At 41.3% G+C, this 27,048-nt stretch overlaps 1 protein-coding gene across 1 annotated transcript; it reads right to left on the bottom strand.

Moving 5' to 3' along the window:
• Window positions 1-651: 651 nt before the first annotated feature.
• OCIAD2 (OCIA domain containing 2) lies at window positions 652-22,990 on the bottom strand. The gene is made up of 7 exons (XM_059924105.1): window positions 22,909-22,990; window positions 13,840-13,968; window positions 9,697-9,793; window positions 8,072-8,125; window positions 4,510-4,557; window positions 3,425-3,542; window positions 652-1,787 (listed from the first exon to the last, which is right to left on the bottom strand). The coding sequence occupies exons 2-7, from the start codon at window positions 13,903-13,905 to the stop codon at window positions 1,706-1,708; spliced, it is 465 nt and encodes a 154-aa protein (XP_059780088.1). The 5' UTR covers window positions 13,906-13,968; window positions 22,909-22,990; the 3' UTR covers window positions 652-1,705.
• Between the last annotated feature and the right edge of the window lie 4,058 nt (window positions 22,991-27,048).

Genomic DNA, 27,048 nt, shown 5'->3' with positions numbered 1-27,048 from the left:
AAAAACAGACATTCTCCCTCAGATACCTGCTTCCTAATATATACAACAGATAATGCAGCAAAATATTCAAGATTTCTTGGGTGACCTTCCAGGTTTTTTTCCTTGACTGATTTTCTTTCGCACTAAGATCACTGTGATAAACTGCTTTAATAAAAACTTACCCACTTAGGAAAATCAGAGAGCCCAAACCATAAACCCAATTGGAGTCAGAATGACTATGAAGATGTCAGCAGTTAAAAACAATGTTCCCTTTTAACAATAATAGATTCATCTTTCCCCACTACCCCAAGATGGGTTTTAACATTGACTTGCTGTGCTTATCAGTGTGAAAATGTTCTGATCCCTGGGAAATCATCTTCTGGAACGCAGGAAATAAAAGTACCCAATTCTGAATTTCTGCAATAGCTGAGATAATACAGAGTCACCAGTTGCTAGTTGTTGGAGCCAGAAGTTAAACTGCATCCAAGAAGCTAGGATATTGGCTCTGCATTCTGATTTACAGAAATAGAACTTTATCGACAGGAAAACACCAGGATATGTAATATAAAAAGAGACTTGGTCAAAATTACTCCATTTCATACACATAATGTTCATGTAAAAATAAAAACTTCCAAATATTTTTGATACAGAAAATAAAATATATATCAAGCATTAATTTTCAATGAGGTTTCCCTTTTTACCTCCTCGGTACAGGTTTCAAGATGTAAGTAAAATGCAAACGAGTACACACACACCCCCAGTATATAAATGGTGACACATATATAAAGTATTTTCCTGAGAAAATGCAAAGATGCAAGAGAAGTTTTCATGTAGGGCTCAGACAATCTGTCATAAAGACAAAAGGTCTCCAGTGGAAGAGTTTGTTTTCATGCAAAAAACCTGGCAGGAGAACAGGAATGCAACTCTTGGGGTTGGATTGGCAGCCTCTGAGCTCCCTGAAAGCCCTGAAGTTTATCATTCTCTGAATTAATTCTTCCAGTGAGTCCTCCCAGAATTACGTAAACTGTTCCTGAGGGACATTTTGGGAAGTTGTGTTTATTCTTTTAGGCCACCAGCAGAATATAAAAGAACGCAGTTCTTGAGAGCTGACCATGAGCATGTAACCATTAGCTAAGCAAGGTACCTAAAACAATGGGCTTTTCTAAAACTTCACCATACCGAGGAGACATAAAAGTCACCGAGGTCATCAAAAGGACAGTTGATTCGTATTGTGACTCTTTAAAATGAAATATTTTTCATTAAAAAATCTTGGCCCCTACATTTTAGAAAGCACTTCCCATAGTCACAGTCTTTCTTGCTCTGTATTTCTACCTCCATACATACACACTGGGGCATGATTCCCAAGTTCCTCAACATGCATTCCTATCCTCCATCAGGGATCTTAAAACCCTGAACAAAAGCAGAGTGAAAGAATGGATGGGGGTGAATCAGAGAAGACTTTAAATTCTTTTATTTAGCTGTAAGCAAGTAAGAATGCAACAGAATTTCTTTTGGTGTATGAATGCTCCCAACATGTTCTTAAACAACAGAAAAACATGGAATGCTCAATTCAATGGAGAATCAACCGCGAAAGCATTTCAATAGAGTGAGAGAATCACAATGTTTCTATTCTACTATAGGTAAATTATTCTAAAGTACATTTGACATTTTAAAGGTGTACAAATTCAGATGTTTTTAGAAACTTCAAAACCCACAGACACAGAGTTTAGGAAGTCGAAGGCTGTGAACTTCCCTCCTTACTTAATCCATGCTTTGTTTTGCATTCCTCACAGGTAAGCAGGCAGTGCCTAAAATAGAAGCAAAAATGTTGGTTTGTACTTTGACACTGGAAGCTCTAGTCTGAACACAATATTATTTAGAGATTTTTTTAAAAGTTTTAATTGATGTATAGCTAATTTACAACGTTGTGTTAGTTTCTGGTGTACAGCGAAGTGATTCAGTTATATGTATACATACGTTTATATATATTCTTTTTCATATTCTTTTCCATTATGGTTTATTACAGGATATTGAATATAGTTCCCTGTGCTATACAGTAAGACCTTGTTGTTTATCTATTTTATATATAGTAGTGTGTATCTATGAATCCCAAACTCCCAATTTATCCCCGCCCCCTTTCCCCTTTGGTAACCATAAATTTGTTTTCTATGTCTGTGAGTCTGTTTCTGTTTTGTAAATAAATTCATTTGTATCATATTTTAGATTATTTAGAGGTATTTTCTACGCTAAAGTTCTCAAGCCTAATTTTTTTCAGGAATTATCAGAGCTGTTTCTTGGTTTCAGACTCCCCGAATTTCTTCCACAAAAAGGCTAATAATGATTTTCCTGTCCAATGTTGTTTTCACCATGTTGTGCCGCATCTCAAACAGAATCCACTGTGACAAGTAAGGGCTCTTTAGAGAAATGTGTCCCCAACACTAGTCTTATAATACCATGGTAGAAATAGCTATTATTTACTGAGCTCTCACTGAGCGTCATGAACAATCATTTCTATCCCTTACACCATCCCATGAAAAAAATTCTGATCACCATATTATACAAATGAGAAAACTGAAGATTTGAGAGTTTAAGAAACTTGTCCAAGGTCACGCAGCTTAGTAAGTTAGCAGTTAGAACCCCTTTTGATCCCAGCGACTCTAACAGCAGAGGTAATGCCGCTTACTCCAGAGTCCTACTGCTTGTATCCCTTAATGAGAATCATGATTTATATTAATATAGTAAAGGCTCTGAGAAGTCCTGCAGTCAAGAGCCCTGGTTAAATTTGCGTAACCCCGTGACAGTAGAAGCTGTGTCTGCTGATCAAGGCATTCTTTAGAGACTTGTACAATGCTTTGAATATAGTAGGTACTTACTAAGTGTTTGGTGAGCAAATGAAATAGGTAACCCAGATAAATCATAATTATTATTGAGGTTGAATAGCAACAACTCAAACTTTGAGTTTTTTTTCAACATATGAATGTTAAAAACTATTTTAATATTGTAAATGGTGAATGATCTTTCATTTACTTTTTAATAATTATCTTTATTATAATCCCTTAATCAAACAGAGTACAGGGCTTCCCTAGTGGCACAGTGGTTAAGAATCCGCCTGCCAATGCAGGGGACATGGGTTCGAGCCCTGTTCAGGAAGATCCCACATGCCGTGGAGCAACTAAGCCCATGGGCCGCAACTACTGAGCCCATGTGCCACAACTACTGAGCCTGTGCTCTAGAGTCCACGAGCCACAACTACTGAGCCCGTGTGCCTAGAGCCCGTGCTCCGCAACAAGAGAAGCCACCACAATGAGAAGCCCGCGCACCGCAACGAAGAGTAGCCCCCGCTTGCCACAACTAGAGAAAGCCCGCGTGCAGCAACAAAGACCCAACACAGCCAAAAATAAATAAATAAATTTATTAAAAAACCCCCCAAAAACAGACTACAAACCTGTTATGCCCTGGACCAAAACCAGCCCCACGCAGCTGACCTTCAAAGGAATGGAATTTACTCTGGCATACTCTTATGTATGATGCCTTTCCAAGGCCAAATCCCAAGACACCAGCAACTGCAAGAGCAGGTTAGGAAAGATAAATAATTTAAAGGTTTGGAATCTCCTCCATTAATGGTCTTCTAGAACTTTATTAACAGCAGTAATTCTTATAACAAAAGTACCTTGATGAATCAATGAACAAAAACTCTGGGAATGAAGTTCCCTACTAAAGAGCAGGATTGGGAACTGGAGACTTTTGATCTCCTCAGTTTTGCACTGGAGGTAGAAGGGCCGGGACAGAGCAAGCAAAGGTGATGCCCCAGACATGGGCAGCCAGAGGGAGGCCCAACTGGCAAACAAATCTCTGAGGCCATGGGGAGGGAGAGATGTGACTTGGGTTGTGGCTCTAGGTAGCCAAATCCAAATCACTGGGTAGGAGAGCCCCTTAATTTTCTTTATGGATTGGAGTATGGGGAGCTGCAGTTCATCTTGCGTGTCAGGGAGGAAGGTCACGAGGCAGAACCATGGAAGACATCTTCAACCTGCTATTCTTGCTGGGAATGAGGTTTCAGATCGTAAACCGGAATACATCCTCTGTGTCCATAAAAGGTCTATGGATAACCAGTATAAGAAGGTGAAACCCTAAGTTTATGGTAAATGTTCTATTAGAAAGCCCTGATTTAAAAAAACTATTCGTTTGTTATGCCCGTTATAGAAAATATTTGGAAAAGACTGGCCAAAAGAAGGAAATTAAAATCTCCCGTGGAGCTATCATTCAGAGACTTTGCTGTCGATGTCCTCTTGTTATCCTGCCAGGCCCTCCTAGTCCATGCTTTAGAGGGGACTAAGGTGAAGTCCCTACTGCTCGGCTTTCCATCAGAAAGTGTCGAACGAACTAAAAACTGCAAGGTGGCAAAAAACGGAGACTGGTTTTTCAGAGAGTCAATACAGGCAATTTGGTTAACCTGGACATTCCTATCTCCGGTTGCTATAAACATCTTCTTTTTAAAAAATGAAACTTTTTTTTCCTTCTATGACTTACGTGCAACTTTAGGCAATGATCCAAATCTTGGATTAGCTGCTAAATAACCTAAGAAGTAATGTATAAACACATTATTATTTCATTTTATAACTTATTTAAATTTATAAAGTATGAAGAAGTCTTCAGGGTTTAAGATATACACAGATTCTTAATCTAAAGAGATGATCTTAAAAGAGATAATTCAAATCTTGATTGAATTTAACTCTCAAATAGTAGTCATTTTTGGCAAGTAACAAGTAATGGCTTTAATGTATAGAAAAAGAACATGAAACAGACAATTCATGATGTGTTTAAAGATATCAAGGCAAGGTGGAGATAACTTAGTTCTAAGCGATTAGTCACTGCCCCCTCCCCTTTTAAAGTAACTCAACACAGAGTTTCAGTTTAGAGATTCACAGTATATATAATCACAATTTTATTTATTTATTTTTGTTTGTTGTTTTCAAGATTTTTTTAAAATTAATTTTTATTGGAGTATAGTTGCTTATAATCACAATTTTAAAATGAAAGCATTTCCACCTATGGTGGGCAGAATAATGGATGTTCCTACAGATGTTCCCATCCCAATCCCTAGAAACTGTGAATACATTACCTTACACAACAAAAGGGAATTAGGGTGGAAAATGGAATTAAGGTGGCTAATCTGTAGGACTTTAAAATAGAGGGATTATCCTGGATTATTTGGGTGGGCCCAATGTAATCACGATGACCCTTGAACGTGGAAAAAGGATTCAGTGACAGAACCAGACAGACGGCAGTATGGGAACTTGGCTCCACGTTGCTGGCTCTGCAGACAGAGGAAGGGACCATGTGCCAAAGAATGTGGGTGGGTTCCAGAAGCTAGAAAGGGAAAGGAAGCCCTAGAGCCCCCAGAAAGGAATGCAGCCCTGCTGACACTTTGATTTCAGCTCAGAAAGACCCATTTTGGACTTCTGATCTTCAAGACTGCAAGCTAATAAATTTGTATTGTTTTAAGCCACTATGTTTGTGGAAATTTGTAGAAAAGTAATACACAACCTGGAAAAATATATTTGTACAGGGCTTCCCTGGTGGTGCAGTGGTTAAGAATCCGCCTGCCAATGCAGGGGACACAGGTTCGAGCCCTGGTCCAGGAAGATCCCACATGCTGCAGAGCAACTAGGACTGTGCACCACAGCTACTGAGCCTGCGCTCTAGAGCCCGTGAGCCACAACTACTGAGCCCGTGTGCGACAACTACTGAGTCCGCGCGCCTAGAGCCCGTGCTCTGCAACAAGAGAAGCCACCGCAATGAGAAGCCCGTGCACCACAGCGAAGAGTAGCCCCCACTCTCTGCAACTAGAGAAAGCCTGCGTGCAGCAACGAAGACCCAATGCAGACAAAATAAATTAATAAATAAATATTTTTAAAAAAGAGAAAATCAAAATAAAGTAAAATAAAAATTTAAAAAAATATATATTTGTACAGATGTAAGACATGGTAGATTTTGAGCAAGTAGTTTAATATTCATAAGACATAATCCCTATATATAGATGTCATGGCCATATTTTTCTTTCTGTGTCAAAAATGTTCTGAAAAAGGCTTATTACTAATATATTTCCACAAAGAGACTATCTTCAAGTTATAAAAATGAAATCATATTTAATAAATCAACTTTAAAGACAACAACAATACTGACTGCAATGAGATTCTTCTAGATATATGACATGTGGTCTTTCAGACCCCAGAAAGAGCTAAACATCTTCCCTCATGTTTGCTGGGTACAAATACTCTCTAAAATCCTAGTAATCAGCAGTGTTCAGTATAATGGGCTTCCACAGGGTCAGGTGCCTTCTTGCTGTCTGGGGACTAAGCAATGCTTATAGGTTCTCTGGTTGGATGGAGTCGGGGAGAAAGAAGAGAGCAAGGAAGGAGGAACAGAGGGGAACAATGGACAGTGCTAAGAGGCACGGAGAGGGTATGTGGGTGATGCAGGGCGGCCGCCAGTCCTCATGATCTGCTGCGCACGGGTGCCCCGCCTGAGGCAGGTGCAGCCTCTCTCCAGGACAAATGGCTTGGTGTTCAGAGCTTGGGTGAATTTCAGCTCCAATTACCTCTTCCCTGGAGCACCCTTGTGCAGGGAAGTATCTGTCTAACCATATACGAAGGCCCTGGGAGACACAGGGACTCTGGTACAGAGACAGGCACTGCCATAGTTTCCTGGGGCTGCCGTAACACATTACTACAAACTCAGTGGTTTAAAAAAACACAGATTTGGGACTTCCCTGGCGGTCCAGTAGTTAAGACTCTACGCTTCCACTGCAGGGGGCACGGGTTTGATCCCTGGTCAGGGAACTAAGACCCCATGTAGTGTGGCCAAAAACAAAAACAAAAAAACCCACACAAATTTAATACATTACAATTCTGGAGGTCAGAAGCTCAAAATGGGTCTCATTGGGTGTTTTTTTTTTTTTTTAAAGTATTTGTTTATTCATTTATTTATGGCTGTGTTGGGTCTTCATTTCTGTGCGAGGGCTTCCTCTAGTTGTGGCAAGTGGGGGCCACTCTTCATCACGGTGCGCGGGCCTCTCACTATCGCGGCCTCTCTTGTTGCGGAGCACAGGCTCCAGACGCGCAGGCTCAGTAATTGTGGCTCACGGGCCCAGTTGCTCCGCGGCATGTGGGATCTTCCCAGACCAGGGCTCGAACCCGTGTCCCCTGAATCGGCAGGCAGATTCTCAACCACTGCGCCACCAGGGAAACCCTCACTGGGTGTTTTAGTCCATTCGAGCTGCTATAACAAAATACCACAGATTGGGTGGCTTATAAACAGCAGACATTTATTTCTCACTGTTCTGGATGCTGGAAGTCCAAGATCAGAGTGCTGGCATGGTCGACTTCTCATTGTATCCTCACATGGTAGAAGGGGCCAGGGCCCTCTGTGGGGTCTCTTTTGCAAGAGCACTAACCCCCTTCATGAGGGCTCCACCCTCATGACCTAATCACCTGCAAAGGCCCCACCCCTAACAGCATCAACTTGGGCTTTAGAATTCCAATATGTGAATTTGGGGTGGGCGGGGGAATACAAATATTCAGACCATAGTACAGGGCTACATCAAGGCATCAGCAGAGCTGCAAGCCCTTCTGGAAGCTCTAAGGTTTCTTCCTTTCCAGCTTCTGGAGGCCACTCATTGCTTGACTCATGGCCCCTTCCTCCATCTTCAAACTCAGGAATGTTGAGCTGAGTCTTTCTCATGCTGCCATCTCTCTGGTTCTGTCTTCTGATCCACTGTCACTTTCAAGGACCCTTTTGATTATATTGGGCCCATCTGGATAGTCCAGAATAATCTCCCTATTTTTAAGGTCAGCTGATTATTGACCTTAATTCCAACTGCAAATTTAATTTCTCTTTGTCACGGTCACTCATTCCGGGAAATAGGACATCTATGGGAGGGAGAGCTGGGGACGTAGGCTAGAAACAGGCAAAAGCCTGCATAAATAAATCTTTCACCAAAAAATAAATGCCAAGTACCAAACACCGCCAGGAGGACCACAGAAAACTGGATTCTCTTAATTTAAACTATGTACCAAATACTGAATCTTACCATGGTGGACCAGTCCTTGGGTGAGAAGCATGCTTACAAGAGAAAAAGGCAGAGCTGTAAAACAAAAACACCCTTCAATATTGGTATTTTAAAACTTGGCACCTCACCTGGAGGAATGAGGGAGAATTACTCTGAGTGTTTTCTCTTCCTGCTTTGGCAGTGAGATTTTAGTCATTTTTTATTTTACCAATTTGACAGATATTAAGCACCGCAAGGAGAATTTTCTCGGGGTCTGCCCCAGGCACTCAACCTAATGCACAGCATTAACGTGACAAAACCTAGACACCCTGCCACTCCGTCTCTGAGACCCCCCACGCACCGGATTCTGATCACTACGTACAACACAGGCATCTTCATGTGTGTGCGCTGAGCTGGTGAATTTGGGAGTTTCCATTCGCTATATATTTTGAAATTTTCAATCCTGCATGACAGTTAAAAAAAGAGGACAATAAACTGCACACCCTACCTACTATAGTTCCCTGCTTTTGTCTTTTATGACATTTTGTCACACAATTTGGATACGTTTATTTTCTGAAGATTACTACATTCGAGGTAAACAGATGTTTACAGATGATTTTTATCTCTAAACAGGCAAGTTAGTCCAGAAAAGGCAGTTTCTAGTTCTGTCAAAATGTGTCAAATGACTTCTTCCCAAAGCACAGAGAAGTGATAAAAAAAATTGGTTGCTGTTTGATTTGTCTTGGTTGCTAGCTCTTCCTAGTAACCAAGACAAATCAGATAGCAACCAATTTTTCCACTCAGAGCTATCTACCTGATGGTAGGCAAATGGGTCATACTGAAATGTTAAACTACTAGGGCTTAAATAAATTACTCACGCATAAGTTGTCAGAAAATTTCTAGCAGCACAAGCAATAATCAGTAATGCACAGTAAACATCAACTTCTAAGGAGTGTTACTTCCAAAAACAACTGATACTGGATTTGAATGATTTAAGAAATCAAAATGAGTATTTCAAAGTAAAATTATCCCTATGCCAGCGATATTGGGACTATACCTATAGGCTCTATTATGACATTTTCAAGTGACAAGTCACGAATTGTTAAAATTAAACGGGACCTTAATGCACAGCCTCAGTTCACACCCTTGTCTCATATAAAGCAGGCCCAGAAAGAGGAAGAGACTTGGCAGAAAAGGTTACTTCAGGACATTGTAAGGGAAGTATTAACAGAATGCTGCCCCTCTTCATTCATTCCACGAATATTTAATAGGTACTTTTTATTTGTGAAGCAGTGTGCTTGGCTCTGGGAGGGAGCAATGAACCTGAACTTGAAGGTTAGAGCCCAGTGGAATTGTGGAAAGTCTGCTCTTTCAAGAAATTCTAAATAACACTCTTGGTACGCGTTCTCGGTCACATGAAAGGAAGTGTTAGGTGTGCATCACTTTTTGCTAAGGGGGGTAAACAGCTCCTAAATCAGATATTATCCCTGCCCTTAAAAAGGTCTCAACATGGATTTAAATTCCAAGCAGCCTCAGATATCAATGTCTTCAGGGAATTATGCAAAGTCCCTGCTCAAAAATAAATCAATACCATAATTCTAATATGATATTAGGCAGTTTATTGCAGCAAATACAGTGTTAACAAAGATTAAGAGGGGTGCAATTACCTCTCTTCCAGAAACTTTCTTCTTGACATTCCCGGATAATCTTTGAAATCTCTGATTTGTGGATGTGCAGTTTTGATTTTGGACAGAACAACAGACTCTGCAAGGAAAGTTACATGATGACTTGACTGAAATCATCAGAAGAGCATCTGCTCTGTCTTCCCTGAAGGAGGGCAAGGAGGTCTCTTCACTCTGGTCACACAGTGTGCGTTCTGGCCGGGCAGCCAGCACTGAGCAATGGCCAGTTTCAGCCAGTGCTTTCCAGCTGTGAACGCTGGATGGACTTAGGCAAGAAAAGAATCACAGTTGGAGAAGCAGAGTGATTCAGTGACTAGTGAGCATGAAGCAGATATCTGGTCAGAATGCATTACTGCTGAGGCCACATTTTCTTTCTTACTTTCAGCCTCTGTCCATGCAGTCCCTGTCCCTGCAATGACACTCACTCCCTTTGCCTACCTGGTCTTCTTAAGACCCAGTTCAAGGTCTCCTCCTGGGTGAAGAGAGAGACTTCCCCTACAGCATAATATTTACACATCTAGGATCACACTCAGAGTGGTATTACAAGTTATCTATTTATAGATCTGTATTCCAATTTACCTATTTATACTTCTATATGCATTTTTAGACTGTGAGAAACTATAATCTAAAAAGCATCAGCAGACTGTTTTTTGTTTTTCTACATACTTTACTTTTTATCTTAACAGTTTTTTTAAAACACATTTATAAATGGTCTGCACATAATATCTGGGGGAACTACTGACATGGTTGGCATTATTTTTATTAGTTCTACAGTACTTTTTTAAATCATGTTGATGTGCTACAATCTGGACTAACTCCCATCTTTTTCTTATCCTCCCCTTTTGTAGGTATGTATGTGGTTATTCACTTACTCTCACCCACATTCTCCATCCTCGTTCTCTGCCCATCACCGCCATTCTGGGTGTTTAATGTGGATCTTTTGTTTGTATATATGCTTGCAAAATGTTCACTGCTTTGGGTGCCTGCATTTTTTAATGCAAATGGCATTGTTTTATACATTTAGTTTTATTTTTTAAAATGTTTTCAACTCAGCTCTACACTTTTAAGATCTATCCATGTTGCTATATTTATCTAGTCCACTGTTTCTAACTGTGGCATGATTCTCCAGGATGCTTCCGAGTCCCCATCACCAAATGTCCCCTTACAGACCCACGTGAGAACACTTTTCAGATATGTATCTAGAAGTAAAATACAGGGCATGCATATTCCCAGTTGAACAAAGTCTTGCGAGAGTGCTCTCCCCAATGGCTGCACCAGCATCCACTCCCATCAGCAGCCTGTGAACATTCCTCTATATGCCTAAGAACCGCATAAGAGCTAGTTAAGCTGGATTCCAAGCAGGTTAGAGTAAAGAAAGGATTTTGTAACACTTGGCATTATCCAGTTTTCTAAAATTTAACAGTCTAATAGGTATAAAGCAATATTTTATTGTCTGATAACTAATGTGTTTGAGCATCTCTATGTAGTCTTCAGCCAGACTGTCCTCTGTTGAGGCAATCCCTGCAACTAGACCTCGGTTGTAATCTTTTCTTGTTCAGTGACTCATTAATTTTTTATTGTGGTAAAATACACTTAACATAATAGTTACCATTTTAACCATTTTATATATTTTTTCATCCTCCCACACACTTTATTTTTTTAAAATTTTATATTGGAACATAGTTGTTTTACAATGTTGTGTTTAACCATTTTAAAGAATACAATTCATGGCATTCAGTATATCTACAATATGTGCAGCCATTACCGCTATCTAGTTCCAGAGCTTTTTCATCACCCCAAAAGGAAATTCCATACCCATTAAGGAGTCTGTCCTCATTCCTTCCTCTCTCCAACTGCCTAGCAACCACTAATCCACCTTTTGGATTTGCCTATTCTGGATATTTGGTACAAACAATATCATACAGCATGTGACCTTTCGTGGCTGGCTTCTTTTCCTTTGCATAATGTTTTCAAGATTCACCCATGTGGTAACATGTATCTGTATTTCATTTCTTTTTATGGCTCAATAATATTCCATTGTATGAATATAACACATTTTGTTTCTCCATTCATCCACTGATGGACATTTGGATTGTTTCCACCATTGGCTATTGTGAATAATGCTGCTATGAACATTCCTGCACAAGTTTTTGTTTTTAGCTCTGCTGGGCCATACTGCAACTCTACGTTTAACTTTTTGAGTTTTGCACAGGAGCTGCACCATTTTCTAATCCCACCAACAGGGGGGAGGTTTCCAATTTTTCCACATCCTTGTCAACATTTGTTATCTTCTGTTTTGTTTCTTTTTTTGGCTCCGCCATCGGGCTTATGGGATCTTAGTTCCCTGACCAGGGACTGAACCCATGGACCCACGTGTTTTGTTTCTTTTTTTAAAATTAGCACATTAAATGTTTTTAATATAAATTATTCAATTTATTTAAACTAAATAAACTAAATTGTTTCTGTTTTTGACTGTGGTCATGCTAGTGATTGTGAAATGGTGGTTTTAATTTGTATTTCCTTAATGACTAATGACATTGAGCATCTTTTCATCTGAATATTGGCTATTTATATATCTTCTTTGGAGAAACACCTATTCAAGCCCTTTGCTCATTTTTCAATTGGGCTGTCTTTTTGTTATTGAGTTGTAAGAGCTTTTTATATATTCTGGATACTAGACCCTTATCAGATATATGATCTGTAAATAATTTTTCCCATTCTGTGGGTGGTTCATTTGTTTTTTAGAAACAAATTTTATTTAATTTTTTCCTTAAGTCACACTGCTATTTCCTTGTTTGTGAATTACTTATGTAGGTCCTTTGCCATTCATCTCTTGGAGTTTTAGTGTTTTTCTTGTTGAGGTGCAGTTCCATGGCTTTTGAAGTTCACCTTGCTGATTTTGCAAATGTTCTTTTTTGACTCTTTGTTTGTCGTAGATGTCAATGTGGATGGTGATCACTATTTCCTGAGCACTCGCGCACAGGCCAGGCACTGTGCCAAGCACTTTACGTGCATGATAGCGACAGGCAAGGATCCTGTGGCACCTGTGCCTTCAGAGCTCTACAAACAGCCCAAGCAGGCAACCTCCCTCTTCTTCCTCTACAACTCCCCATAGCACAGCACACGGAAGTGGTGGTCAGGGTGAGTCACAGTGACCAGGGAAGAAGCTGTTCTCACACACCACTTACGTTAGCTCAGCAAGCACTCCTCCTTATCCCAGTGTAAATATTTCTTCTTGGTTCTGCCTGTGGCTGTGGCAGAAATAAGCAACACCTCCCTCCCTTTCCTCCCGCAACACACACACACATATACACATCCATGGTCAGGGACCCCCAACTATCACAACTGCTGTGAGTCCTGCAGTCAAGACTGAAGCTCCTGCAGTGTCCCCAGGGAGCTCTGGCGATCCTTTTGGTAGAACCATAAATGTTTTATGGCTCCCCATTTCACAGAGGCAACTCGGGTGTCTAAATTCCTTATGATGTGATATCATTTGTCTATTTGCCTCTCCTAAACTTTGCTCCTTAAATATCATCTCCTCCATAACCCATTTTTAGCTTGAAAAAGTTGACTCCAGAGAACATGAACTCAATCCATCACAATACTTTCTCTTTTCTTCACTTATGTGTCCCCAAAACAAACAGTATTCATTCTCAAGAAGTTGAAAAACTGTGTCCCTGTTAACACTGGGGTTCTCAATCTGATGGCTAATTTAGTAGTTAAGGACTCTGCCATCCCAAACAGGAACACCTGTCAGCAGCATATCCTTAGTATGATTAGCCTTGATAACAGAAATGAAAAAAGATGCATCCTGTAGCATTCTGTTAGATTCTATTAAGAGTTTTGTTCTGGTAAAGGAAACCTCTTCAGTCACTGACAACCTATGGAAGAGTTAGTTAAGCTGAATTCTAAACAGGGAAGAGTAAAGAAAGGATTTTGTAAATAACTTAAAAGGCTCCTTTTCAAGGCAGCCAAAAACACACTTTCCTTCCCCATTCTATTTTCCCTGAACCCATCCTACAAAGTGCCAGACTGAAAAAACTAAGATGACTGATCAAGGATGAGGTTTAAGGGAAGTCCTGTATGATGTTCCTCTTCAGATGGCAGACTTTCAATTTAGAAATATACCTGCTTGCTTGGTGCTGGCAAATGGGGACCTTTATCTTGGTTTTCATGCGTAGACACTGAAGCCATGATGATTTTGTCTTTGCTTCTCTTCTAGTTGAGTGGACTCAGCTTCCTCATTTGACCTGATGTCTAAGGAAAGTAGAAGAGAGTCACCATGCTGTGACTGAACATTTATGTCAACCATAAAAACACCCTTAGGATCAACTCCCCTATTTGGCGAACTTATTTTCATTTTGTCATTAACCTTCATCTCCAACCACCTGCAAACTCACTTTCTAATGCTCCTCCTCTACCAACACACGCACATTAACTGACTAATGGTGACAGATCAGAGGAAGAGTGGAGTGAGATGTCACATGAGGCACAGTGAAATGTTTTATGACCTATAAATTGTCCTCAAAAAATTTCAATTCATTACAAGGTCATTAGCTACACAAATATTTACTGTCTATTATGTGCCAGGCCAAGGGATACAAAGGATAGGACAAAATCAGTGCTAAAGGAACTCACAGGGGAAGACAGACAAGTCAGCAGTTACATAACATGCAAAGGGCTTCCCTAGAGGCATGCACATGGTGCTAAGGAAGAAAGGCTTGTTCTCTCTGGTCAGGTCTGAAGACACCAAAGACCAAGACTCTTGAACTTTCAAGAGGGTCTGTGGGGCTGTTGGAACATCATGCTGGCCTCTGCTACTACAGGCTCGCCCCGCATTCCGTACCCCTCCCTCCTCCCGGCCTGAGTGAGCCAGAGCCCCCTAATCAGCTGCTCCTTTAACCCCATCCTGTCTGAGAGAAGAACAGATGCCCTCAGGCGACCTACACGCAGAGGCAGGGCCAAATCCAAAGCTGAACCCCAGGAGCTGTGTGAACAAAGAAGAGAAAGAGAAATCTCTCCCAGCAGCCTCAGGAGCAGCGAATTAAATCTCCACAGTCAACGTGATGTACCCTGCATCTGTGGAATACCTGAATAGACAATGAATCATCCCAAATTGAGGAGGTGGATTTTGGGAGCAACTGTAGACTTGGGGTTTGCTTTCTGCATCTAATTTGTCTCTGGTTTTGTGTTATCTTAGTTTAGTATTTAGAGTTTACTATCATTGGAAGATTTGTTTATTGATTTGGTTGCTCTCTTTTCTATTAATATATAGATATATATTTTTTTCCTTTTTCTCTTTTTGTGTGTATGTATATGCTTCTTTGTGTGATTTTGTCTGTATAGATTTGCTTTTACCATTTGTCCTAGGGTTCCGTCTGTAGATTTTTTTTTTTTTAGTATAGTTTTTAGCACTTGTTATCATTGGTGGATTTGCATTTTGGTTTGGTTGCTCTCTTCTTCTTTTTTTAAATTACTTTTTATTTTTAATAATTTTCTTTATTTTTTATTTTAATAACTTTATTTTATTCTTTCTTTCTTTCTTTCTTTCTCACTTTCAATCTTTCTTTCTTTCTCCCTTTTCTTCTCAGCCATGTGGCTGACAGGTGCTCCGGCCGGGTGTCAGGCCTGTGCCGCTGAGGTGGGAGAGCCGAGTTCAGGACATTGGTACACCAGAGACCTCCCGGCTGCACATAATATCAAACGGTGAAAGCTCTCCGAGAGATCTCCATCTCAACGCTAAGACTCAGCTCCACTCAACGACCAGCAAACTACAGTGCTGGACACCCTATGCCAAACAACTAGCAAGACAGGAACATAACCCCACCCATTAGAAGAGACGCTGCCTAAAATCATAATAAGGCCACAGACACCCCAAAACACACCACCAGACGCGGTCCTGTCCACCAGAAAGACAAGACCCAGCCTCATCCATCAGAACACAGGCACCAGTCCCCTCCACCAGGAAGCCAACACAACCCACTGAACCAACCTTACCCACAGGGGGCAGACACAAAAACAACAGGAACTACGAAACTGCAGCCTGCGAAACGGAGACCCCAAACACAGTAAGTTAAGCAAAATGAGAAGACAGAGAAACACACAGCAGATGAAGGAGCAAGGTAAAAACCCACCAGAACAAACAAATGAAGAGGAAATAGGTGTTCTACCTGAAAAAGAATTCAGTGTAGTGACAGTAAAGATCCAAAATCTTGGAAATAGAATGGAGAAAGTACAAGAAACATTTAACAAGGACTTGGAAGAACTAAAGAGCAAACAAACAATGATGAACAACACAATAAATGAAATTTAAAATTCTCTAGAAGGACTCAATAGCAGAATAACTGAGGCAGAAGAACGGATAAGTGACCTGGAAGATAAAATAGTGGAAATAACTACCACAGAGCAGAATAAAGAAAAAAGAATGAAAAGAATTGAGGACAGTCTTAGAGACCTCTGGGACAACATTAAATGCAACAACATTCGAATTATAGGGGTCCAAGAAGAAGAAGAGAAAAAGAAAGGGACTGAGAAATTCTTGAAGAGGTTATAGTTGAAAACTTCCCAAAATAGTCAATCAAGTCCAGGAAGCACAGAGAGTCCCATACAGGATAAATCCAAGGAGAAACATGCCAAGACACATATTAATCAAACTATCAAAAATTAAATACAAAGAAAAAATATTAAAAGCAGCAAGGGAAAAACAACAAATAACATACAAGGGAATCCCCATAAGGTTAACAGCTGATCTTTCAGCAGAAACTCTGCAAGCCAAAAGGGAGTGGCAGGACATATTTAAAGTGATGAAAGGGAAAAACCTAAACCCAAGATTACTCTGCCCAGCAAGGATCTCACGCAGATTCGACAGAGAAATTAAAACATTTACAGAGAAGCAAAAGTTAAGAGAATTCAGCACCACCAAACCAGCTTTACAGCAAATGCTAAAGGAACTTCTCTAGGCAGGACACACAAGAGAAGGAAAAGACCTACAATCACAAAACCAAAACAATTGAGAAAATGGTAATAGGAACATACATATCAATAACTACCTTAAATGTAAATGGATTAAATGCTCCAACCAAAAGACATAGATTGGTTGAATGGATACAAAAACAAGACCCATATATATGGTGTCTACAAGAGACCCACTTCAGACCTAGGGACACATACAGACTGAAAGTGAGGGGATGGAAAAAGATATTCCATGTAAATGGAAATCAAAAGAAAGCTGAGTAGCAATTCTCGTATCAGACAAAATAGACTTTAAAATAAAGACTATTACAAGAGACAAAGAAGGACACTACATAATGATCAAGGGATCAATCCAACAAGAAGATATAACAATTGTAAATATTTATGCATCCCACATAGGAGCACCTCAATACATAAGGCAAATGCTAACAGCCATAAAAGGGAAAATCAACAGTAACACAATCATAGTTGGGGACTTTAACACCCCACTTTCACCAATGGACAGATCATCCAAAATGAAAATAAATAAGGACACACAAGCTTTAAATGATACATTAAACAAGATGGACTTAATTGACATTTATAGGACATTCCATCCAAACACAACAGAATACACTTTCTTCTCAAGTGCTCATGGAACATTCTCCAGGATAGATTATATCTTTGGTCACAAATCAAGCCTTGGTAATTATAAGAAAATTGAAATCATATGAAGTATCTTTTCCGATTACAAGGCTATGAGACTAGATATCAATTAAAGGAAAAAATCTATAAAAAATACAAACACATGGAGGCTAAACAATACACTGCTTAATAAACAAGAGATCACTGAAGAAATCAAAGGGGAAATCAAAAAATACCTAGAAACAAATGACAATGAAAATACGATGACCCAAAACCTATGGGATGCAGCAAAAGCAGTTTTAAGGGGAAGTTTATAGCAATACAATCCTACCTCAAGAAACAAGAAACACCTCAAATAAACAACCTAAACTTACACCTAAAGCAATTAGAGAAAGAAGAACAAAAAACCCCCAAAGTTAGCAGAAGGAAAGAAATCATAAAGATCAGATCAGAAATAAATGAAAAAGAAATGAAGGAAACAATAGCAAAGATCAATAAAACTACAAGCTGGTTCTTTGAGAAGATAAACAAAATTGATAAAGCATTAGCCAGACTCATCAAGAAAAAAAGGGAGAAGACGCAAATCAATAGAATTAGAAATGAAAAAGGAGAAGTAACAACTGACACTGCAGAAATACAAAGGATCATGAGAGATTACTACAAGCAACTCTATGCCAATAAAATGGACAACCTGGAAGAAATGGACACAGTCTTAGAAAAGCACAACCTTCCGAGACTGAACCAGGAAGAAATAGAAAATATAAACAGACCAATCACAAGCACTGAAATTGAAACTGTGATTAAAATCTTCCAACAAACAAAAGCCCAGGACCAGATGGCTTCACAGGCGAATTCTATCAAACATTTAGAGAAGAGCTAACACCCAACCTTCTCAAACTCTTCCAAAATATAGCAGAGGGAGGAACACTCCCAAACTCATTCTACGAGGCCACCATCACCCTGATACCAAAACCAGACAAAGATGTCACAAAGAAAGAAAACTACAGGCCAATATCACTGATGAACACAGATGCAAAAATCCTCAACAAAATACTAGCAAACAGAATCCAACAGCACATTAAAAGGATCATACACCATGGTCAAGTGGGGTTTATTCCAGGAATGCAAGGATTCTTCAATATACGCAAATCAATCAATGTGATACACCATATTAACAAATTGAAGGAGAAAAACCATATGATCATCTCAATAGATGCAGAAAAAGGTTTCGACAAAATTCAACACCCATTCATGATAAAAAACCCCCAGAAAACAGGCATAGAGGGAACTTACCGCAACATAATAAAGGCCATCTATGACAAACCCACAGCCAACATCGTTCTCAATGATGAAAAACTGAAACCATTTCCACTAAGATCAGGAACAAGACAAGGTTGCCCACTCTCACCACTATTATTCAACACAGTTTTGGAAGTTTTAGCCACAGCAATCAGAGAAGAAAAAGAAATAAAAAGAAACCAAATCAGAAAAGAAGAAGTAAAGCTGTCACTGTTTGCAGATGACATGATACTATACATAAAGAATCCTAAAGACTCTATCAGAAAACTACTAGAGCTAATCAATGAATTTGGTAAAGTAGCAGGATACAAAATTAATGCACAGAAATCTCTTGCATTCCTATACACTAATGATGAAAAATCTGAAAGAGAAATTAAGGAAACACTCCCATTTACCACTAAAACAAAAAGAATAAAATACCTAGGAATAAACCTACCTAAGGACACAAAAGACCTGTATGCAGAAAACTATAAGACACTGATGAAAGAAATTAAATATGATATGAACAGATGGAGAGATATACCATGTTCTTGGACTGGAAGAATCAACATTGTGAAAATGACTATACTACCCAAAGCAATCTACAGATTCAATGCAATCCCTATCAAACTACCAATGGCATTTTTCACAGAACTAGAACAAAAAATTTCACAATTTGTATGGAAACACAAAAGACCCCGAATAGCCAAAGCAATCTTGAGAAAGAAAAACGGAGCTGGATGAATCAGACTCCCTGACTTCAGACTATACTACAAAGCTACAGTAATCAAGACAGTATGGTACTGGAACAAAAACAGAAATATAGATCAATGGAACAGGATAGAAAGCCCAGAGATAAACCCACGCACATATGGTCACCTTATCTTTGATAAAGGAGGCAGGAGTATCCAATGGAGAAAAGACAGCCTCTTCAATAAGTGGTGCTGGGAAAACTGGACAGCTACATGTAAAAGAATGAAATTAGAACACCCCCTAACACCATACACAAAAGTGAACTCAGAATGGATTAAAGACCTAAATGGAAGGCCACACACTATAAAACGCTTAGAGGAAAACATAGGCAGAACACTCTATGACATAAATCACAGCAAGATCTTTTTTGACCCACCTCCTAGAGAAATGGAAATAAAAACAAAAATAAACAAATGGGACCTAATGAAACTTAAAAGCTTTTGTACAGCAAAGGAAACCATAAACGAGACAAAAAGACAACCCTCAGAATGGGAGAAAATATTTGCAAACGAAGCAACTGACAAAGGATTAAACTCCAAAATATACAAACAGCTCATGCAGCTCAGTATCAAAAAAAAAACCCAATCAAAAAATGGGCAGAAGACCTAAATAGATATTTCTCCAAAGAAGATATACAGATTGCCAACAAACACATGAAAGGATGCTCAACATCACTAATCATTAGAGAAATGCAAATCAAAAGTACAATGAGGTATCACCTCACACCAGTCAGAACGGCCATCATCAAAAAATCTACAGGGCTTCCCTGGTGGCGAAGTGGTTGAGAATCTGCCTGCCAAAGCAGGGGACACGGGTTCGAGCCCTGGTCTGGAAAGATCCCACATGCCGCGGAGCAACTAGGCCCGTGAGCCACAACTACTGAGCCTGCACGTCTGGAGCCTGTGCTCCGCAACAAGAGAAGCCGCGATAGTGAGAGGCCCGCACATCGCGATGAAGAGTGTCCCCCGCTTGCCGCAACTAGAGAAAGCCCTCGCACAGAAATGAAGACCCAACACAGCCAAAAATAAATAATAAATAAATAATAAATAAATTTTAAAAAAAATCTACAAACAATAAATGCTGGAGAGGGTGTGGAGAAAAGTGAACCCTCTTGCACTGTTGGTGGGAATGTAAATTGATATAGCCACTATGGAGAACAGTATGAACGTTCCTTAAAAAACTAAAAATAGAAGTACCATACGACCTAGCAATCCCACTACTGGGCATATACCCTGAGAAAACCATAATTCAAAAAGAGTCATGTACCACAATGTTCACTGCAGCTCTCTTCACAATAGCCAGGACATGGAAGCAACCTAAGTGTCCATAGACAGATGAATGGATAAAGAAGATGTGGCACATATATACAATGGAATATTACTCAGCCATAAAAAGAAATGAAATTGAGTTATTTGTAGTGAGGTGGATGGACCTAGAGTCTGTCATACAGAGTGAAGTCAGAAAGAGAAAAACAAATACCGTATGCTAACACATATATATGGAATCTAAAAAAAAAAAGGTTCTGAAGAACCTAGGGGCAGGACAGGAATAAAGATGCAGAGGTAGAGAATGGACTTGAGGACACAGGGAGGGGGAAGGGTAAGCTGGGATGAAGTGAGAGAGTGGCATGGACATATATACACTACCAAATGTAAAATAGATAGCTAGTGGGAAGCAGCTGCATAGCACAGGGAGATCAGCTCAGTGCTTTGTGACCAGCTGGAAGGGTGGGATAGGGAGGGTGGGAGGGAGGGAGAGATAGGGGTATATATGTATGTGTATAGTTGATTCACTTTGCTATAAAGCGGAAACTAACACACCATTGTAAAGCAGTTATACTCCAATAAAGATGTTAAAAAAAAAAAAAGAGGGCAGGAGGACCAGTTTGGAAGGTGCTATAATAGCCCAGGCAAGGATGTGAAGAGACCTGAACCAAGACCCTTGTGGGAAGGCTAGAGATGATAAATTTGTATCTGGAAATATTGGATTTGGGTGCCTTGTGGGCATACATTGCAATTAGCCAGTAGGGATTAGAATATTTGAGGATTTGGGTCTGGAGTTACAGATTAGGGGTAGGCTGGAAAGATCAATTTGGGAGTTGCCATCATTGAGATGATAGGTAAAGTAGGAAACATCGATAAAATTGTCTAGAACGAGTACTGGAGAATGTGAACACTGAGGCCAAGGGAATACCAACAAGAGGAAAACAAACAAACAAACAAACAAGCCAAGGAGATGACTGATAAAGAATAGCTGACACAAAGGGGAGGGCGTTTCTGAAGAAGGATTGTGAATCACTGGTGTCTCAGGGCTGAGAAAAGTGATTTCGCAACAATGGGCATAGTCCAGGTGGACCACGAACGCTACTGCACCACCTGCCCCGCCAATGGCCACTGCACTCTGCAGATCCACACTCCATGACAACCACTGATTTCATGCAAAATGAACCTCTCATCATACACAATTCTGTTTCCTACTAAGCGGCCAGAAATACAAGCCAAGCGGACCCGTACGTGTACCAAGTTTCACTTTCAGCACCTAATGTTACTGTAGAGGCAGCGTGATGCCCTAGGGTAGAAAGACCTGCTTTCAGATCCTGACTCTACTCTTTGCTAGCCCTTGCTTTGGGGCAAGTGACTTAAAGTGCCTGTGCCTCAGCTTTCTCACCTGCTAAGCGCAGGTGATGGACCTTGACGGGCTGTTGCAAAGATGAGGGATGAGGTCCATAAGCAGCAGCTCAGCACAAGCACACAGTGAGTGTGTGAGCAGTAAAGGGCAGGTGTCAGAGCCCCGGGCGCTCTATTTCTTGAGGACCTCCAGGAAGTGTTTGCTGACCTAAGGCCAAATTAGATTATCTTTGCTTAGTTAGGCCATTGCCTCAAATCTGGAAGCAAAGATACCACAATAAAGCTTTGGTGGTCAAGTCCCCTCACACCCAGTTAGTCACTGGTCTACATCTAAGCAGGTCTTCTCAGGGTCTCGCCTTCCGGGTGCAGCCCTCACCCCATGCCCAGGTCTGGTTTGGGGTCCCTCTGCTTCTTCCGTTGTTGGCGGGGGCAGGAGTGCTGACAGGTGGGCAGTGGGAGGGAGGCGCTCAGCAGGATGGGGGTGGGTGTGTGTGATCGGACCCACAGCCACAGGGGGGTCACTGCACTTTCTGCTAGGGGAGCGGGGGCGGGGGGTTTGGGGGGGTCCCCCCGGGATCAGCCTGAAGGAATCCGCCGCCATCCCAGGGTCGCGGCTGGAGCCCGGGCCAGCGAGGAGGGGTTGGAAGGGGCGATGCGAGGCCAAGTACCTCCGTCCTGAGGACCCCCGAAGTAATGCGGGCAGAGGAGGCCATCCCCTCTCGCCATCCCTTCCGCTGTCACCACACATTCCCCCCCCCGCCCCCGCCCCCAGCCAAGGCGGGCTCATCCGCGGGGCTGAGGATCTCCTCGCAGGCCGCGTCTCAGGCGCCCGCCCAGCCGAACTCGCCTCCCCGCGCGGCCGCCGCTGTAGCCCGGATGCTCCCGCCTTCCCGGCGGCCGCGCCCGTCCCTGGCGACCCCCCCGGGGGCCGTGGTCCCCTTACCGCGCTCGCTCCCGGGACCTCGCCTGTGCTCGGTGAGCTTCCCTCTGCCTCTTTCTTCGTTTTGCTCCGCCCTCAGCGGCGCACCGCCCCTCGCTTCCTCGCGTGAGTCACTCGGCAAGTGCACCCCACCCCCCATCCTGATGTCTCCGATGGTGGCCTCACAACCACACACAACTGCCCAAGCTGAAACCCGGCTGTTGCTAGAATCTCCCACCCCACCCCCAAGTCTTGTCCTGACACCTGGTAGATTCTTTTGACTTTCAAATAACTCCTTTCTTCCCAACAAAGACAGCGACAACCATTTATTGAACACCCTCCCTGGGCCAGGAGGCTACATCCTGCAGCCTTGTCTTGTTTTTTCTTTATTTGAGGTGTAATTGACATATAACATTATATTAATTTTAGGTGCGCAACATAACAATTCGATATTTGTATACACTGCAAAATGATCACACAATATGTCTAGTTCACATCTTTCACTATATGTAGTTACCAAAAAATGTCACCCCCCGCCCCAGCCTTGGGATGAGGACTTTTAAAATCTACTTTCTTAGCAACTTTCAAATATGCAATATAGTATTAGTAACTATAGTTGCCATGCTGTGCATTACATCACTGTGACTTACTTATTTTATAATTGGAATTTTGCACCTTTGACCCCCTTCACCCATTTTGCCCATCCTTATGCAATCCTTTCTACAGCTCTTTTTTTTTTTTTTTTTTTAATTTATTTGTTTTATTTATTTATTTTTGGCTGAGTTGGGTCTTTGTTGCCATGCGCGGGCTTTCTCTAGTTGCGGCAAGTGGGGTCTACTCTTCGTTGTGGTGCGTGGGCTTCTCATTGCCGTGGCTTCTCTTGTTGTGGAGCACAGGCTCTAGGCATGCGGGCTTCAGTAGTTATAGCACATGGGCTCAGTAGTTGTGGCGCACGGGCTTAGTTGCTCCGCGGCATGTGGGATCTTCCCGGACCACGGCTCGAACCCGTGTCCCCTGCATTGGCAGGCGGATTCTTAACCACTACGCCACCAGGGAAGCCCCTTTCTACAGCTCTTTAGGGTGAGTACTGTTACCTGCATTTTATGGACTAGGCAACTGGGTGGTGCAAGGCCACACTGGGAGCTTGGAGTCAAAGCCTGGTCAGCGTGGCTCCCAAGGATTCTCTCTCCGTTGTTCTTTGTCCATGTCCTCCCCGTTCCTGCCACTCCCAACCTCTACACATAGGGGGAGCTGCTGGGTGCTTTTACTACCTGTATCACTCACCCCAACCTCAGCTGCGATTGCTCCCTGACATGCCACTGGGACTCCTGGAGTGTGCTGAGTTGGAAGAGAGAAGTTGTGGATCACTGGAAGGCCTTCATCATTTCCCATCTTTTCTTCCTGTCCTAATTTTGGTCTCTACTCCTCCGGCCTCAGCCCCCTCGCTGGCCCCTCTGCCATCCACCTTGCCTTCCTTCTGTTCCTTGAGTTCACCCAGCTCTTCCCACCTGAGGCCTGGCGTGGAGCCTCCCCCTGTCTGGACTCCTTTCCCCATCAGTCTTGTCTTGGCTTTTTCCTACTTATCCTTCTCTGACTCTTCCTCAGGAGGACCTTCCCCAGCCCCAACCCAGCCTAAAGTGGGTCTTCCTTCTCCTCGATCATAGCACTTATCATGAGTTGTTATTATATAACTTTTAGTGTGCTTATTCCTTTAAAACCTGTTCCCCCTGCCTCAATGTCATCTTCATGAAGTACAGAACAAGATGGTGTCTGTTTTGCCCACCATTGTATACTTAGCATCTCATATTTGGAGGGGCCCAGTAAAGAGCTGCTGAAAGAATGAATGAATCAGTGAGCCTGGGTTCAAAGGCTGCCTGTCAAGATACTGTTGTTTTGGGCAGAATCTGTGTTCCCCCCAGTACATCCCCCAGACCACGTTCCTCCATGTGATTCACCGCTTTCTTTTCACTCCCACTTGCCCCTCCAAATGAAAGGGGATACAGTTCCATTGCTAATTTTACTTTGTGTTACCGGAAGTCAGAAATAACCCTCTGCCATTTCATGGTCTAAAAGGAAAAGCTTTCTAATTGGTTTTGTTATAAAAATGAACAGCTCTCCGTTACACCGAAGTTTATCTTCTGACAAGCATGCTACGGGCAATTGTCCTTTTAACATCTTGATACAATAAAGTCTATGTCCCCACCCTCATTTCTACTTTCCACCAGAATGTTTTTTGTTAATGGTCTTAAATAACTAGAAGTTACCAATATGCAATGTGCATTATGTGAGTTCATCACTTGCTACTGGTTGGCCAATCTGAGGTGCCCATGTATTGTTCTAGGCACTTTCAGAGATAAAAGAGAAAAGACAGGGGTCCCTCCAACAAAGGATTGATCCCTTCTCAAAGAATGAGGATAAAATAAAATATCCTTGGCCCTAGAAGTAGATAACACTGAACAGAGCTTTTCTTATTGTTTAATTTTATTTTATTTTTAAAATTTTTATTGAAATACAGTTCATTTACAATGTTGTGAGCAGAGCCTTTCTTAGGCAGTGCTTCAGCAGCTGACGGGGCCTCAGGATCATGATCACATAGTTGATTGTCGCTGGCTAATGCTATGAAAAATGTGGCTGATTTAGAAAATGCCAAAACGTTCGTGGTGGGCTGCAGCTTGAACAATTTCCATAGCCCCACACTATCCTCAGGAAAGATCCCAATTCATCGGCAGGGCCCTGCAGGATTCAGCTCCTGCCTGTCTCTTCAGTACATCGATCTTCCGCCCTCTACCCCTACAGAGTGACTGAAGTTTTCCCTTCTCATGCTTTTGCACGTGCTAGAGCTTCAGCTTCTCCACCCCTCTCTCACTCATTCTTTTTTTTTTTTTTTGATGGAAGTATAGTTGATGTACAATATTATATCTTACAGGTGTACAAAATAGAGATTCACAATTTTTAAAGTTTATACTCCATTTATAGTTATTATAAAATATTGGCTATATTCCCTGTGTTGTACAATATATACTTGTAGCTTATTTTATACATAATAGTTTGTACCTCTTAATTCCCTCCCCCCTTCCCTCTCCCTGTTGGTAACAACTAGTTTGTTCTCTATATCTGTGAATCTGTTTCTTTTTTGGTTACATTCACTAGTTGGTTGTATTTTTTTAGATTCCACAAATAAGTGATATCATACAGTATTTGTCTTTCTCTGTCTGACTTATTTCACTTAGCATAATGTCCTCCAAGTCCATCCATGTTGTTGCAAATGGCAGAATTTTATTCTTTTTTATGGCTGAGTAGTATTCCATTGTATATGTACCACACCTTCTTTATCCATTCATTTTGATGGTTGCTTAGGTTGCTTCCGTATCTTGGCAATTGTAAATAGTGCTGCTATGAACATTGGGGTACATGTATCTTTTCGAATTAGTGTTTTTGGTTTTTTTGGATATAAACCCAGGAGTGGAATTGCTGGGTCATATGGTAGTTCTATTTTTAGTTTTTTTGAGAGCCCTCCATACTGTTTTTTACAGTGGCTGCACCAATTTACATTCCCACCAACAGTGTATGAGGGTTTCCTTTTCTCCACATCCTCGCCAACATTTGCTATTTGTGTTCTTTTTGATGACAGCCATTCTGACAGGTGTGAGGTGATATCTCACTGTGGTTTTTAATTTGCATTTCTCTGATGATTAACGATGTTGAGCATCTTTTCAAGTGCCTGTTGCCCGTCTGCATGTCCTGTTTGGAAAAATGTCTATTCGAGTCTTCTGCCCATGTTTAAATTGGGTTATTTGTTTTTCTGATGTTGAGTTGTATGACCTGTTTATATATTTTTCATATTAACCCCTTATCAGTCATATCATTTGCAAATATTTTCTCCCATTCAGTAGGTTGTCTTTTTGTTTTGTTGATGGTGTTACTCATTCTTAAAGACTGGGCCTAGGGATCACTTCCTCTCGGCAGCTTGGCCAGACTCAAGTTTGCTTTCCCACCTCCTGGGCTCCCATTGCACTTTGCAGTGGATACCTATTATGCATATGTATGTGTGCGTATGTATGCATCTGTTATGCATATATATGTATAAAAGCTTAACATTTATAACTAACATGTATTAAACACTATGTGCTAGGTACTCTTCTGGTCTCTCTTCACCTTTTAACT

Source organism: Balaenoptera ricei, chromosome 5 (genome assembly GCF_028023285.1).
Source record: "Balaenoptera ricei isolate mBalRic1 chromosome 5, mBalRic1.hap2, whole genome shotgun sequence".
Classification (NCBI taxonomy): domain Eukaryota; kingdom Metazoa; phylum Chordata; class Mammalia; order Artiodactyla; family Balaenopteridae; genus Balaenoptera; species Balaenoptera ricei.
The sequence above is the reverse complement of the archived record's forward strand: the minus strand, read 5'-3'. Positions and strand labels throughout refer to the sequence as shown.